Here is a 12,930-nt window from a genome sequence, read left to right as displayed (position 1 = left end):
GAGCATTTACGACTTCTATGTTGGAATATTAAGAAAAACGTTATGCCCGCATGTCCACTCGAGCCTTGTAGGTCTCTCGAAGACTCGAAACCCCTTCGTTGAAACGTCAGCAAACGCCGGGAGTGAAACTGTGCCGCATTACCCGAACTACTTACATGATCGCCGCTAGATAACACTAGTAAAACGCCGGGAGTGAAACTGTGCCGCATTACCCGACCTACTTTCATTCTTGCCGCTAGATAACACTAGTGAAAACGCCGGGAGTGAAACTGTGCCGCATCACCCGATCTACTTGTATTCTCGCCGCTAGATGACACTACTGAAAACGCCTGGAATGATGCTGTACCGCAATGCCTGACTGCCCATTTTCTCTCTGGTTAACAGCGTAGAAATACCCGTTTCTCCTATAATCCGTGTGATCTGGCAACCAAATAACTGAATTACTTTTCTCAAGTATTTGTGTTCCTAATTCAATGTACCCTGTTTGAGTTTTCGAACACCGTATGCCTTGGCATAGCTCGTAGTACCTCATTAGAGTGAGAAGTCCTGGAACCATTGCTGATGGAGCGTAGGAAAACAGGTCACGGCGGTAGTCGGTGACAAATAAATGCGCCAGCAATTCGTGCCGGCAATGTGCTGACCGTTCCCTACATGTCAATTTGGTTTTGCAGTTGTGTGCCGTCACTTTCAACGAATCTCGCGCTCTCGGCCTTTCTCTTATCCTGCTACCTACCACGACTCGGTAGCAAATGCCTGTTGGTGCCGACGGTCGGCGAGTGTTCCTGAAGTAAATAATGAGTGACGCAACCCTCATCCCAAATCACTCCTAAGACCTCAGGCTATCAGTCGCAGCGGCAGTCGGACCTCGGTGGTGACGGGCGACTCATCTGGAGCCCCGCCAGGAGCCTCACTCAGAGGTGTGAAATCTCTCCCCAGCGCCCGACCGTCCGACTGGCGCGGCGGTGTCAGCTCACTCGGAGTGGGCCGGCGTCCTGACGTCTCGCCCAAATGTCTGAGATCAGCCTGTCCTCGAATATCTGTCCGTGTGGATTCAGTGTCCAACATGGTAAGTGACGGATGATTACCGCAATGTGATCGGTCACTGGTCAGCATCCGAGCATTCGTTCGCTTGAATGCGCGTATCGCCAGATGTCGGGAAAAGCGATTAACGAATGCCGTAGTCTGGTATTAAAACCGAACAAAACACTAAAACTGAAATGAGTGGGTCCACGAACAGTGCGCTATCCAACAGTGAGACGCCGCCCGAAAACACTCCCCCGAATTCGACACACAAACGACAATAAGTTCTATTTATGTTTAAAACGAACGTCGAAGTCCTCAAGTACATTGTACAGACATCTAAACACTACAAGTGGTACAATGTGCAGCCGGCAAGTTGCTTTACACAAAATGAAGCGCGCGCCACAGGGCAGATGCGCGCCCCTCCCCGATCCCCCCACCCGTCGCGCGCGGACGGCCCGCGGTCGACGCACACGTAGAAAGCGCCGCGGCCCGCCGCACTCACACGAATGTCCGCGGCGCTCGCGGCGCGGTTGGCGCGAACGTGGCGCCGCACAGCTCACAGAATACGGCGCGCAGATCGCGCCGTCACACAGCACGGACACAGGTCGCTCTCGATCACCAGCGCTGCCAGGGCCGGCGGCCGCCGCGGCCACCGCGACCGAACGGCGGCCCACCGCCGCCGCCCTTATGGCCCCTGCCGCCGCGCATGGCCGGGCCGCCCTGCGGCAACATCGGCGGCAGCATCGGGCCCAGATCCCGGGCGCGTCCCCTGCCGAACGGCGGCCCGCCGGCCTCCCACGGCGAGGGGGCGCCGCCGCCGGGCCCGCCCCGGGGTCCACCGCGACCGGCGCCACCGAGACCATCCCTAGGCTCTGCTAATAGTCCGCCACCCGGCCCGCCTCTGGGTGCGCCACCCGGCCCTCCTCTGGGTCCGCCACCCGGCCCTCCTCTGGGCCCACCTCGACCGGCCGAGAAGCCTCCCCTGTTTCGGAACCCTGGGCCAGGGTCGGCGTACGGGTCGTCCTCGGGTTCCTCGTCGATGTACTTGCTGGCCATGCTCTCATAATCGTTCGCTTCGTCATACTCCTCTGGGTACTCCTCTTCTTCTGGGTACTCCTGTTCGGCGTAGTCGTCTCCCTGGTACTCGTTATAGTCCTCTTCCTGTTGCTGGTTATAGTCTTCTCCCTGCTGCTGGGTGTAATCCTCCCCCTGCTGATGGGTGTAGTCCTCTCCTTGCTGCTCCACGTGCTCGTCTCCCTGTTCCTCCGAGTAGTCGTCTACATCCATATCGCCGCCGTAGTCGACTCCCTGATCGTTGAAGCTCTCCTGTTCCTGTTTCTTCTCGCCGAAGGCCGCTCCCCGGCCGCCGTAGCCCTGCTGGAACGAGTCGTCGTAGTAGCCCTGCTGCGGAGCGCCGAACTGGTTGTAATGGTGGAACGGGGCGCCGCGGCCGCGGCCGGCCGGCTGCCCCCAGCCGTACTGGCCCGGCTGCTGCTGCATCAGCTGCTGCTGCTGCTGCTGAAGGTACGCCTGCTGCTGGTGGTACGGCACGCCGTTGGCCTCCTCAGGGGGCGGCGGCGGCGGACCCGGCGGGAGGGGCGGCTTGGCGCCGTCACTGGGCAGTGGCGGCGGCTGTTCCGGCGGTGGCGGCGGTGGCGGGGGCTCCTCGGGCGGCGGCGGAGGCTGCTCGGGCGGCGGCGGTGGCGGCTGCTCGGGCGGCGGCGGCGGCGGGTTCGCGGGCAGCGGCGGTCCGCCCCCGGCGCCGGCCTGGTGCGGCCGGCCCGGCCGCGGTCTGGTAGACTCGGAGAGCGAGGCCGCCACGGCCACGCTGCTCACTACATTGGGCACCTCATGGAAGTGACTGGCGGGCAGCGGCGCGTCCATCGCCGGCGCCGGCCGCCCGGGCGCGCCGCTCTTCCGCAGCTGCTTGGCAATCTGCAGCGCCGCCTCGATCGCCTCCTTGGACAGCAGCTTGCTGATATCGACGTTCTGTCCGGGTTTGACGCCGGCCGCGGCTGCTGCCGCCGCTGTGGCCGCCGCCGTCACTGAGGCCGTGGTGGCGCCGGCCGCCGCAGCCGCCGCGGTGGTGGTGGTGGTGGTGGTCGTGGTACCGGTGACCGTCACCGAACCGGCGGCGGACGACGAGGCGGCCGACTGGCGGCTCTCCGAGCTGGCGGAGCGCTGGCGGACCGGCTCCGCCGCCGCTGTCCCGCCGTTCGGCGCGCCGCCGCCCGCCTGCGTCTTCTGCCCGCCCGTCTTGATCGGGTCGCGGGCCAGCAGCACCTTCAGCTGCTCCACCTTGTCGTTCTTCTCGCGCTCCAGCTTCTTGAGGTACTCCATCAGCTGCTCCTGCTCGGGCCGGCTCAGCGTGTCGAAGTTGTTGAGCAGCGCGTGGATCTGCTCAGCGCTGAGCTCGTCGTCCGCCTCCGGAGCCGGCGGGTTGGTCACCGGCTCGCGGTGCTCGGTGCGGTCGCGCGCCAGCGGTGTCGGCGGCAGGGAGACGCGCGCTGGCTGGGCGGGCGGCTGCGGCTGCGGCTGCGGCTGCGGCGGCGGCGCCGGCCGCTCCCACTCACTGCGCGCCGGGGCGCGGGCCGGCGGGGTCGGGCTCGGCGGACCGTCGTGGTCGTCATCCTCATAGGCCGACTGGAGCATACTCAGTCCGGCGCCTCCGCTGACCGGCGCCGCGTGGCTGGGCCGCTCGTCGGCGTAAGCGTTGAAGAGCGGCGTCTCGGGCGGCGGCGGGCCGCGGCCGCCGGCCTGCCGCGTGGTCGGCTTGAGGTGGGTGGCCGGAGTGGTGATGGTGGACGCCACCGGGGCCGGCATCGCGGACGCAGACGAGGCGAACGTGCTAACGAACGGCCTGGCCGGCAGGGACGCGGCCGGCGCGGACGCCACGGCAGAAGAGGCCGGCACGGCGGCGGCAGACGCCGGCGGGGCCGCTGAAGACACCGGCGCGGCCGTCGAGGCGGGCGCCGCTACCCCGGCCGCCGCCGGCGCCGGCGCCGGGGCAGCCGCCTCCGCCGCCGCCGCCGGCAGCAGGTTCTTGGCGATCATCACCTTGATGAGGATCTCGTTGAGGTCCGTCTCGGAGACGTTGGTCCGTCCGAGGCTGGTCAGCGTGACGGCGATCTGCTGCGAGATCACCATCGGGTCGTTGCTGGAGACTGAGCTGGCCACGCGGTCGGCCAGCTGCTGGTTACTCAGTGGCGGCTCGAACACATGCGCCGGCACGTTCTGTAGTAGCATGGCGATCTGGTCGATGGCCAGCCGAGAAGCGTTCACGTTGGCTGCCGGCAGGATCCCGGCTGCGATCTGGCCCTTGAGTTTCTCCTTGAGTGTGTCGAGCAGCAGGACGTGCTCGGTGACGGCCAGTAGCTGCGCCGAGCTGCCGGCCTTGACCCGCTCGGCGGCCACCGCCTGCGAGAGCAGCAGGTTGGTCGGACTGGCGAACGAGCCCAGCTGGTCCTCCAGGGCGGTCAGCACGCGCAGCACGCCGGGCAGGTCGACGGCGGCCGGTCGGGCGGGCGCGCCGCGCGCCGCCTCACCGGCCGAGCCCACCGACAGCGTGGAGAGGCCCGTGTCGGGCCGGTGGAGGCCGCCGCTGCCGGGCGGCGGGGACGGGTTGCACGGCAGCGGCCGGCGGTCCGGGTCGGTGGACGCCGAGCGGCCGCGGCTCCGGCCCGACTCCCAGGGGCTGTCGGCGCGCCGCGGAGCGTTGGCGTCCACCAGGTGCCCTTCCTCGTCCTCCACCAGCTCGTACTGCTGCAGCAGCTCAGTGCGCTTGTCGTGCCGCTCGCGCACAAACAGCTCGTCCACGTAGTCCTCCCAGGCGCTCTTCCACTCGGGCGTGTACTCATATGTGTCCGGGTTCTTGCCCTCGCGCTGCACCTCCTTGTAACGGCGCTCCCAGAACTTTTTCCACTCGTTGGCGTAGTCCGGATGGTCCTCGGGACGTCGGTCAAACACGGCCTTCTTGGTGGCCAGCCGGTCGAGCATCATCTTCTCCAGCCGCTCGAACTTGCGGCGCCGCTCCTGCAGCTCGGAGGCTGCGCCGGACCGGCCGCGCGACGACCGGTCGCGGGACAGGCGGTCACGCGGCGGCGGCGAGCGACCGCGGGATCGATCGCGCGGCGGCGGCGGCGGCGAGCGGCCGCGCCAGCTCCGGTACGGGGAGCGCGACCGGGACCGGGACCGCGACCGCGATCTGGACCGCGAGCGGGAGCGGGACCACGAGCGGCGCCGGCCGCGCCGGTCGTAGTGATATCTCGGCCGCGGCGGCGGCGACGGGCGGAACGGCCGGCGCGGATTATAGCTGGGATGGGCCGGTCCGCGACTGAAGGTGGTCGTCGACTTGGACCGGGCGGCGGACGACTTGTCGGCGTCCTTGACCTTGTAGAGCGACTCATCCTCGTCCGAGCTCACCGCCTCCATACCGGCGCCGTCGTCCTTCGCCGACTTGGTGTCTGCCGAGGAGCAAAGAGCGACGGTCAGACAGGGGATACAGGCACCGCGCCACTGGACAAACAGCGTCAAAACGATCCCCACACAGTAATCGCGGCAGTGCAGGTGTCTCAGCGACTACCCTTACAGCCGACTGTCAAATGCGTGGGCATGCGCACCCAAAAGCGAATAAATTGATTTATCGCAAAATGCAAGGACAGTGGCAATGAAGCACTAAAGAGCAAGTCTGTTTTAACAGTGTGTATTTCTTTAGTTACATTACAACTTTCATTCTGTTACAGCGCTGCACGTTATTTAAGAATTAACACTAAATATTAGCTCAGTCACCAAGTGTCTTTTGCTCCCGATAACAAAGTCCGATGTTGCAAGCAGAACAAAACATTTGCTCACCAGTTTTGGACCTGTCTTTCTTCGCGTTTTCTGACTTCTTTGCAGACTTCGACTCTGTTTTCTTCGAAGCAGTCGGCTCAGATTTCTTTTCGCTTCGTTCTGGCTTTGTTTCTTTCAGCTTTTCTTTGGATGTAGTGATGTTGATCTTTATCTCCTTTTTGTTCGGATCCTTTCCCTTCTTAGCTGTGGCCGGTTTGGACTCCTTTTCGGCCTCAGTGTCGTCGTCCTGTTTTTCAATTTCTTTTGCCTTCCGTTTAGCAGCCTGGTAGTATTTGGCCTCTATCGGATCGCTGGGACTGCGGGCAGAGGACAACACTGATCAGGAACATAGAGCCAAAAGGACCAGAACATAACATCACCAAATTGTCGCAAGTCAAGACAGCAAACATCGCAAACGAGATGAGATAAAAATGTCGACAAGATTCACAACAAGAAGTTTAGGAAATGTTTGCTAACAACGATCGGTTTACGATCCCGGCCATCAGCATTCGCTGCAGCAAACACGCCGCCTTACCCTTCCTTGACGACCGCCTTGGCCTCACTTTTCAGCATGGATTCCTTCCACCTGCGGGCCGACACGGCACCGGTCAGGGTGACGTGTCGCACGGGGCGGACAGGTGGGTGCTCATGGTCCGGGGTCGCGCAGACCGACAGACGGAGTAGGGGAACCGCAGGGCCAAGGGACAGTGACGCAGCTTCCCCCACTCCAGCCTACCTGGCTCGCCTGCTACGCTCAGCCACCAGCCACCCTAGCGAATCTCGCATCTAACAATGAAATCATCACTTAGACACCACAACACATAATATCCTATTTGATCGACATATTATTAACGAGTCGCCGGAGACGAGCATATATTTCCACTCTTAACAATTAAATATGACGGGTATGCAAAAAATTATTATGCAAAAAAAAAAGATGAAGCCTGCAGGGCCGATCCCCACCGCGCGCCCGCCACCCGCAGCGCGGCCGGACCCTCACCGTTTGATCTCGGACTGGACGATGGCGCGCGTCTTCTCCGCCTCATCCTCTGTTCGGTCGGCGTCAGACATGGGCAGCTCGATGTCCATGTCGTCCTGCTGCGCCGGCGCGCCGGCCGGCTGCGGAGCCACAGCCGGCGGCGGCGTGGGCCACATCTGGGGCGGCGGCTGCGACAGGCCCGGCGGCGGCTCGTAGCCCGGCGGCGGCTCGTAGCCTGGAGGCGGCATACCCATCGAGCTGGGCGGCATGCCGGGCGGCTGAAAGACGCCCGGCGGCGCCATACTGGCCGGAGGATAGCCGGCCGGCGGGTACATCCCCGGCGCCTGGTACGAGCTCACCGGCGGCGCCATACCCGGCGGCGCCATACCCGGAGGCATCATACCCGGAGGCATCATACCCGGCGGCGGGTAGCCGGCCGCCGCCTGCATCTCCGGAGTCGGGTAGGCGCCCGGGGGCTGCATGCTGTTTGGTGGCATGCCGGGCGGCGGGTAGGCGGCCGGCGCCGCCCCGCTCCCCGGCTGCTGCTGATTGACGAGAAAAGCCGGCAATTTGGCCACCTCCTCTGTAAACACCGACACCCCGTCAGCGGGGTGGGCGGGTCAGGTCTGCAGTCAGAGCCCGATCAGGATCAACTACCATAAACAAACCAACAGGTGAAAAACAGCAACGACAGGCATAACACCAAATATATACAACATAACGGCATAGCAAACTAAGCATGACAGCAAAAAAATTGTTCCTTTGGATTCCTTGTAAAGTGTTCCTTTGCAAAGTGTACGAATACAAGAGGTAGGTACCGAGTCATGTCCCACTTAAACCTGCGTATTTGATTGTAAATGCTTGACATGTTCTCCCTTAACATCCAGACAGTCTGACGGCCCCATCCCCCGGAGTCGTATGACGGCCACCTCGTCCTGTGCCGGGCTCACCAGGCTTCTGTCCGACGGGCGTCAGGTTGATGACCGTGCCCACGTTCAGTTTCGGCATCTCCTCCGGCGTCAGTGGCTTGCCGGCGAACGGGAACGGCAGGTCGAAGTACGTCATGTCCATCGGCTCTCTGGAGGCAGTGGGGGAATCACTCAGCGGCTGGGGCCGGCGCGGCAGAGGCCAAAACGAGTGTGTGGGACGAGTGTGGAAATGAAGGGTACACCGGCTACACCATAACACAGGAGGTTGGAGGCAGTGGGAGAATCACGTTAGCTACCGCCTACCGGGACGCAGCGGAGGTGAGACGGGTCATGGGTAACAGTCGTACGAAGTCATCAGCCCGCACACCTTCCCAGTCCGCCGCCGCCGGCAGCGGCCCCGTGCGCGGTACTCACGAGAAGTGCTGGTTTTCGTCGATAATGCTCTTCAGTTTGAGCGCCTCCATGTTGAACCTGCTCTCAGAAATCATGCCGGGCGCTAGCCGGCCGAACCGCTCCTGGATGCGCGTGCAGATGACGCTCAGCTGCTGGAACGTGGCCGCCGTCCACGGCTTGTCGCTGCTCGTCAGGCCCTCGCCCAGACGCTTGAACGCGCGCGGGAAGTAGCGCTCCTGGGGACGGACGGGGCAGGGGAGGGAGTTAGGCGACACGGCGCGGCGGAGCACGCAGGCAGACGGCCGATAGGCCCCAGAAGGCGAAGACAAAATTATTCATAACAGACAGCACAAAAACCTACAGACATACAACGAACATGTACAGGATATCGGAGTGAGCATAGCAGTCTTTTCTCTTATCGTTCTACCCGGCCTCTCCCACGGCGCACACGTACCAGGTACATGGTGCGGTGGAACGGCGCCTGCAGGTGAGCGATGGCCATCGCCTTTGAGCCCATCCGGCGCACGCACATCAGGCAGACGTAAAAGTCGGCGCCGCTCTCATCGCCCTCCACCAGCATCATGAACTCGGTCCCTGCAGAAAGCGAGGGGGTGGGTGACGATACACGACACACTGACCGTGGTCGCTGAGAGACGCTCGTCTGACACATCTGCAATACCCTTATCCGACAATATCTGGACTCTAGCCACCTGGAAATGCTTCCATCGCATACGTTACACTCAGAAATTATTTTACAAAACAATTCAAAACAGCATTTGCATTTCACTTTTCGTGAATGACACACGAAGGTACCGGATCGCTGTTGAATTAACCGCGCCTTATTCTCCATCCCTTCTTTCCCAATGATTCCCTAATCCTAGACATCACTACGCAGGCCGATGGAATACCCCCGCAGGCCGCACGGCAGCGTTGCTGCCCACCCGACTCACCCACGAGCGCCAGCGTCGGGTAGCCGTCGATGAAGGTTTGCTCCTTCTCCTCAGCCATCTCCTCGCCTCCCTCTTGTTGGCCCTGCACTTGCCCTTGCATATCCGTTTGTTGCCCTGGCATACCCATTTGTTGTCCTTGCATGCCCATCTGTTGTCCCTGCATGCCCATTTGTTGTCCTTGCATGCCCATCTGTTGTCCTGGCATCCCCATTTGTTGTCCTGACATGCCCATTTGTTGTCCTTGCATGCCCATTTGCTGTCCTGGCATCCCCATTTGTTGTCCTTGCATGCCCATTTGTTGTCCTGGCATCCCCGTCTGTTGGCCTTGCATGCCCATCTGTTGGCCTTGCGCTTGGTTGGGCCCTCCCGGTCTGACACCTCCTGGCATCCCGAACCTTGGTCCTCCAGGCCTCGGACCTCCGGGCCTCGGACCTCCCGCCATGGGGCCTCCAGGCCTCGGGCCTCCCGCCATCGGTCCTCCAGGCCTTGGTCCTCCGGGCGCCATGAAGGGCCTCGGGCCGCCGGGTCCGGGTGCCCAGGGCGCCGCCATCTGTCCGGGTCCGGGCCCGGGCCCGGACGCACCCGGCACCGGCGGCTCCTCGCCCGGCGGCGCGTCGGCGCCCTCCTGCTGCTCCTCGCCCTCGGCGCCGGCCTCCTGCTCCTCTCCGGCGTACTCCTCGCCCTCGCCCTCCTCGCCGGTCCACTCCTCAGAGCCGTCTCCCCAGTCTTCGCCGTTATTTTCCATGTTAAGCCCCGGCCTCATCATATTGGGCCGGGGCCCGCGAAAAAACGGCCCGCCTGGACGGGGTCCGCGGAATCCGGGCGGAAAGGGCATGCCGGGCCGGGGTCCGCGCCAGGCGCCCGGCGGCGGCGCCGGGCCGCGCCAGCCGAACGGCGGCCGCGGGCCGCGCATCACCAGCGGCGCCAGCACGCGTGGGTTAGCCACGGTCGGCAGCTGCGGCCGGAACCCGGGGCCCATCATCTGCAGCTGCTCATTGAGCGACCTCTTGAGCAGGTACAGGAACCGGTTCACCGGCTCCTTGAACCCAGCCTTGGGCATGAAATTCGGCTCTGAAATGAACACAGACAACGGTTATCAGAACAGCTCGAAGCGAACCAACACGAACACGTTTCCACAGATTACTTTTCACCCTTGTCAGTCAGCCAGCCAACAGCTCAAAATCACTGACTTATGAGCCGCTACGAAAATGAACGTACACGGCCAAACATCAGCGATCCCCCGCTGCCATGGCGAGCAGGAGGAGGCGGCCGGCGCCCACTCACTGTGATTGGGGTTGTCCAGCGCGAACTGCCATTTCTTCTGGTGTTCGGGCGAGTCGACGTGCGACTTGTACGTATCGAAGCCCTGCAGCGAGACGCCGCACACATTGCACCTGCGCGGGACGGGGGAGGGCGATGGGTCAGACGCGGCGGCTCCACGGGGAGGACAGGGGGCTAGACGCGGCGTCTCTACAGAGCGCACATGTAGCGCCACCACCCTACCGAGCGCAGTCAATGGCCATGGCTTCGGTCAACATACGGATTACTGAACACTTTTCTCAAACAGATGGAAGTCCGATGTGGTGACAAAAACGATAAGTACATTATTCAAGGTAAATATTTCAAACATTAACACGCGCAGTGGAAGGGTTGCGAGTACTACGCCCAGTGGAAGGGGGGGGGCGGATGTCGCCCCCCCCCCTAAGATCTCAGCTCCCACTGGAGCTAGAAAGACGAAATTTGGAGGGTAGGTGGGGGCCATGGGGAACTCTGTTGTGTGTGAATTTCATGACCCTAGGTCAATATCTTCAAGGTCAAATGAGGTCAAATATGGTCAAATCTGCCATATGAGCGACTTTTTTGCGTTTACACGCCGATAACTCAAAAAGTTACCGGCCGATTTTCTTTTTTCTTTCACTATACGAAAGAACAAACATTTGTGTGTATGTATGGTGAATTTCTAGATAATCCAACGATAAATATGGCAGTTAGAAGCCTGCTAAGGGTAAGATGTCGCCGGCTGAAGCGGGATCGGCCGACGCGGGAAACGCGGCAATCACAATTTTGTGTTTACACACTCATAACTCAAGTTGTTACCGGCCGATTTTCAAAATTCTTTGACCATATGATTGCCTGTACATTTCTCAGTCTTCTCACCGAATTTGACGCGAATCTAATGTAATCAGCGGTAAGGAGCGCGATGTAAAGACGGAACTGTCCCGCCCCGGCACAGTCTACAATTCAGGCGGCGCGTAACGGCTAGCGCCGGCCGCCGCGCCGCCGCGCCGCCGCGGCGGCAGGATGTTTGACTTTACACCGCTATTACTAGAAAAGTTGTGAACCGATTTTCTTATTTCTTGCACGAGAAGATCCGCAATTCAATTCTGGACAGGTAGCCGAAATTTCACATTAATATTATGTTTGCGGCGTGAGTTATTGGCGAAAAACAGGAGGGGTGGGCGAAATCCGCCCCCCCCCCCCTTCCACTGCGCGTGTTAAGTCTATATCGAGACTTCTTAAGACAAATATCGACAGTCAAAAAAGGTTGTCGAATAAGATCGCCATGTTGCCAACCATTGCTACTGTAGTGTCTGCTATGTTGAGACTGAACACTGGACAGGCATATTTCTATAACGAATGATGAAAGAAGGAGCATCGGACAAACGTAAAACTTTTCTAGCTGATTCAAGGACATCGAGGGAAAGACACAGCGGGCCAATAGCCATCATTTTTAAGAGAGAATTTTCGGGGTTGTAAGCCATGGCCAGTGGAGGGATTTACGCGGGCAGAGAGCTCCGGCGGCCGACCGGGAAGCTACCGCGCGCAAGGGCCACCTACTTGATGCGCAGCGGGTCGATGGAGATGAGGAAGAAGGCGCTGGTGAGCACGCCGTCCAGCGTGATGTTGAGGTCCAGACGCTCATCGTTGAACGCCTTCCCCTGTGCGCAGGCACCGGTCACGAGCGTCAGCGTAATGCACACAAACCCGAGATACAGGCCATAGTGCGCGGCGGTCATCGCCAAACAAACACACATCTCAGCGGGGGGACTAATAGGCGCACACCCATTGATCTGTAGATGAACAATAAATAAGGAGTACATTTTACGGGGGCATCTATTAATGGGAAAGGATCCTCTGGGCCACATTCGCCTCTAGAACTTTGCGATCGTGTCATTCCCATATCTTGCTTCAAAAAGTTCAAAATTGTGAAGATTGCATGAGTACCAGTGCCACCAATTCATAAATATAGGGTTTTTTATTTCTGCCACCTGCGGTCAGGTCAGCTTCATGAACTCACCACTGTCAGTTGGTGTAAAAGTGTAAAAGTCTCTTGTTTTGAACACACATGCCAAATCACACATGTTTTGAGAAACACGACACACTTATATGCAATGAGCGGGACGAGCTGATGGTCAGTTGACACCCCATAGGTGTTGAGATAGACTGATATGCAGTCAAGTCATTGTTTTCAAATGACCTTTAACGCGCGCCCGGGTGGGCCTCTCAGCTAATTTCGCCATGGGGGAAGGGGAAGGGCTTTTAACCACACCAAGTTATCTCAGAAAGTAAGCAAGCTAAAAAAAAACGCGGTAAAAAGCAATAAGTAGTTAACTATAAGATCTTTCATAGTCATACAGGCCATTTGTTGATCAGGTCATCGCTGAGGTCATTAGAGGCCTCAGGCCACCAAAGGAAATATTTTCACCATTTTATCAAGGTCCTGACAATTTTTCAACAATCGGCGCATAAGTCGGAAACCAATAGAGCTACAGCGCTGTAGAAAAGCGTATTCAATAGCTCTTCCATAGGTCTTTCTAATTGTTGA

The 12,930-nt window shown here is 60.2% G+C and overlaps 1 protein-coding gene across 1 annotated transcript in view; it reads right to left on the bottom strand.

The window, feature by feature from the left end:
* Window positions 1-834: 834 nt before the first annotated feature.
* Window positions 835-12,930, bottom strand: part of LOC122380350 — a 31,728-nt gene continuing 19,632 nt past the window's right edge. Inside the window, exons 6-18 of the mRNA XM_043363436.1 lie at window positions 11,943-12,043; window positions 10,389-10,498; window positions 9,105-10,175; window positions 8,609-8,748; window positions 8,176-8,390; window positions 7,783-7,910; window positions 6,854-7,415; window positions 6,389-6,439; window positions 5,875-6,170; window positions 3,135-5,486; window positions 2,860-3,041; window positions 1,983-2,655; window positions 835-887 (exon numbers count right to left, since the gene is read on the bottom strand). Of these exons, the coding sequence (XP_043219371.1) occupies window positions 835-887; window positions 1,983-2,655; window positions 2,860-3,041; window positions 3,135-5,486; window positions 5,875-6,170; window positions 6,389-6,439; window positions 6,854-7,415; window positions 7,783-7,910; window positions 8,176-8,390; window positions 8,609-8,748; window positions 9,105-10,175; window positions 10,389-10,498; window positions 11,943-12,043 (5,934 nt within the window). The remainder of the gene's footprint in view (window positions 888-1,982; window positions 2,656-2,859; window positions 3,042-3,134; window positions 5,487-5,874; window positions 6,171-6,388; window positions 6,440-6,853; window positions 7,416-7,782; window positions 7,911-8,175; window positions 8,391-8,608; window positions 8,749-9,104; window positions 10,176-10,388; window positions 10,499-11,942; window positions 12,044-12,930) is intronic.

This window comes from Amphibalanus amphitrite, unplaced genomic scaffold (genome assembly GCF_019059575.1).
Source record: "Amphibalanus amphitrite isolate SeventyFive unplaced genomic scaffold, NRLGWU_Aamphi_draft 000096F_arrow, whole genome shotgun sequence".
NCBI classification, from domain to species: Eukaryota; Metazoa; Arthropoda; class Thecostraca; order Balanomorpha; family Balanidae; genus Amphibalanus; species Amphibalanus amphitrite.
Note: the sequence above shows the minus strand (reverse complement) of the source record. Positions and strands in the feature narration are given on the sequence as shown.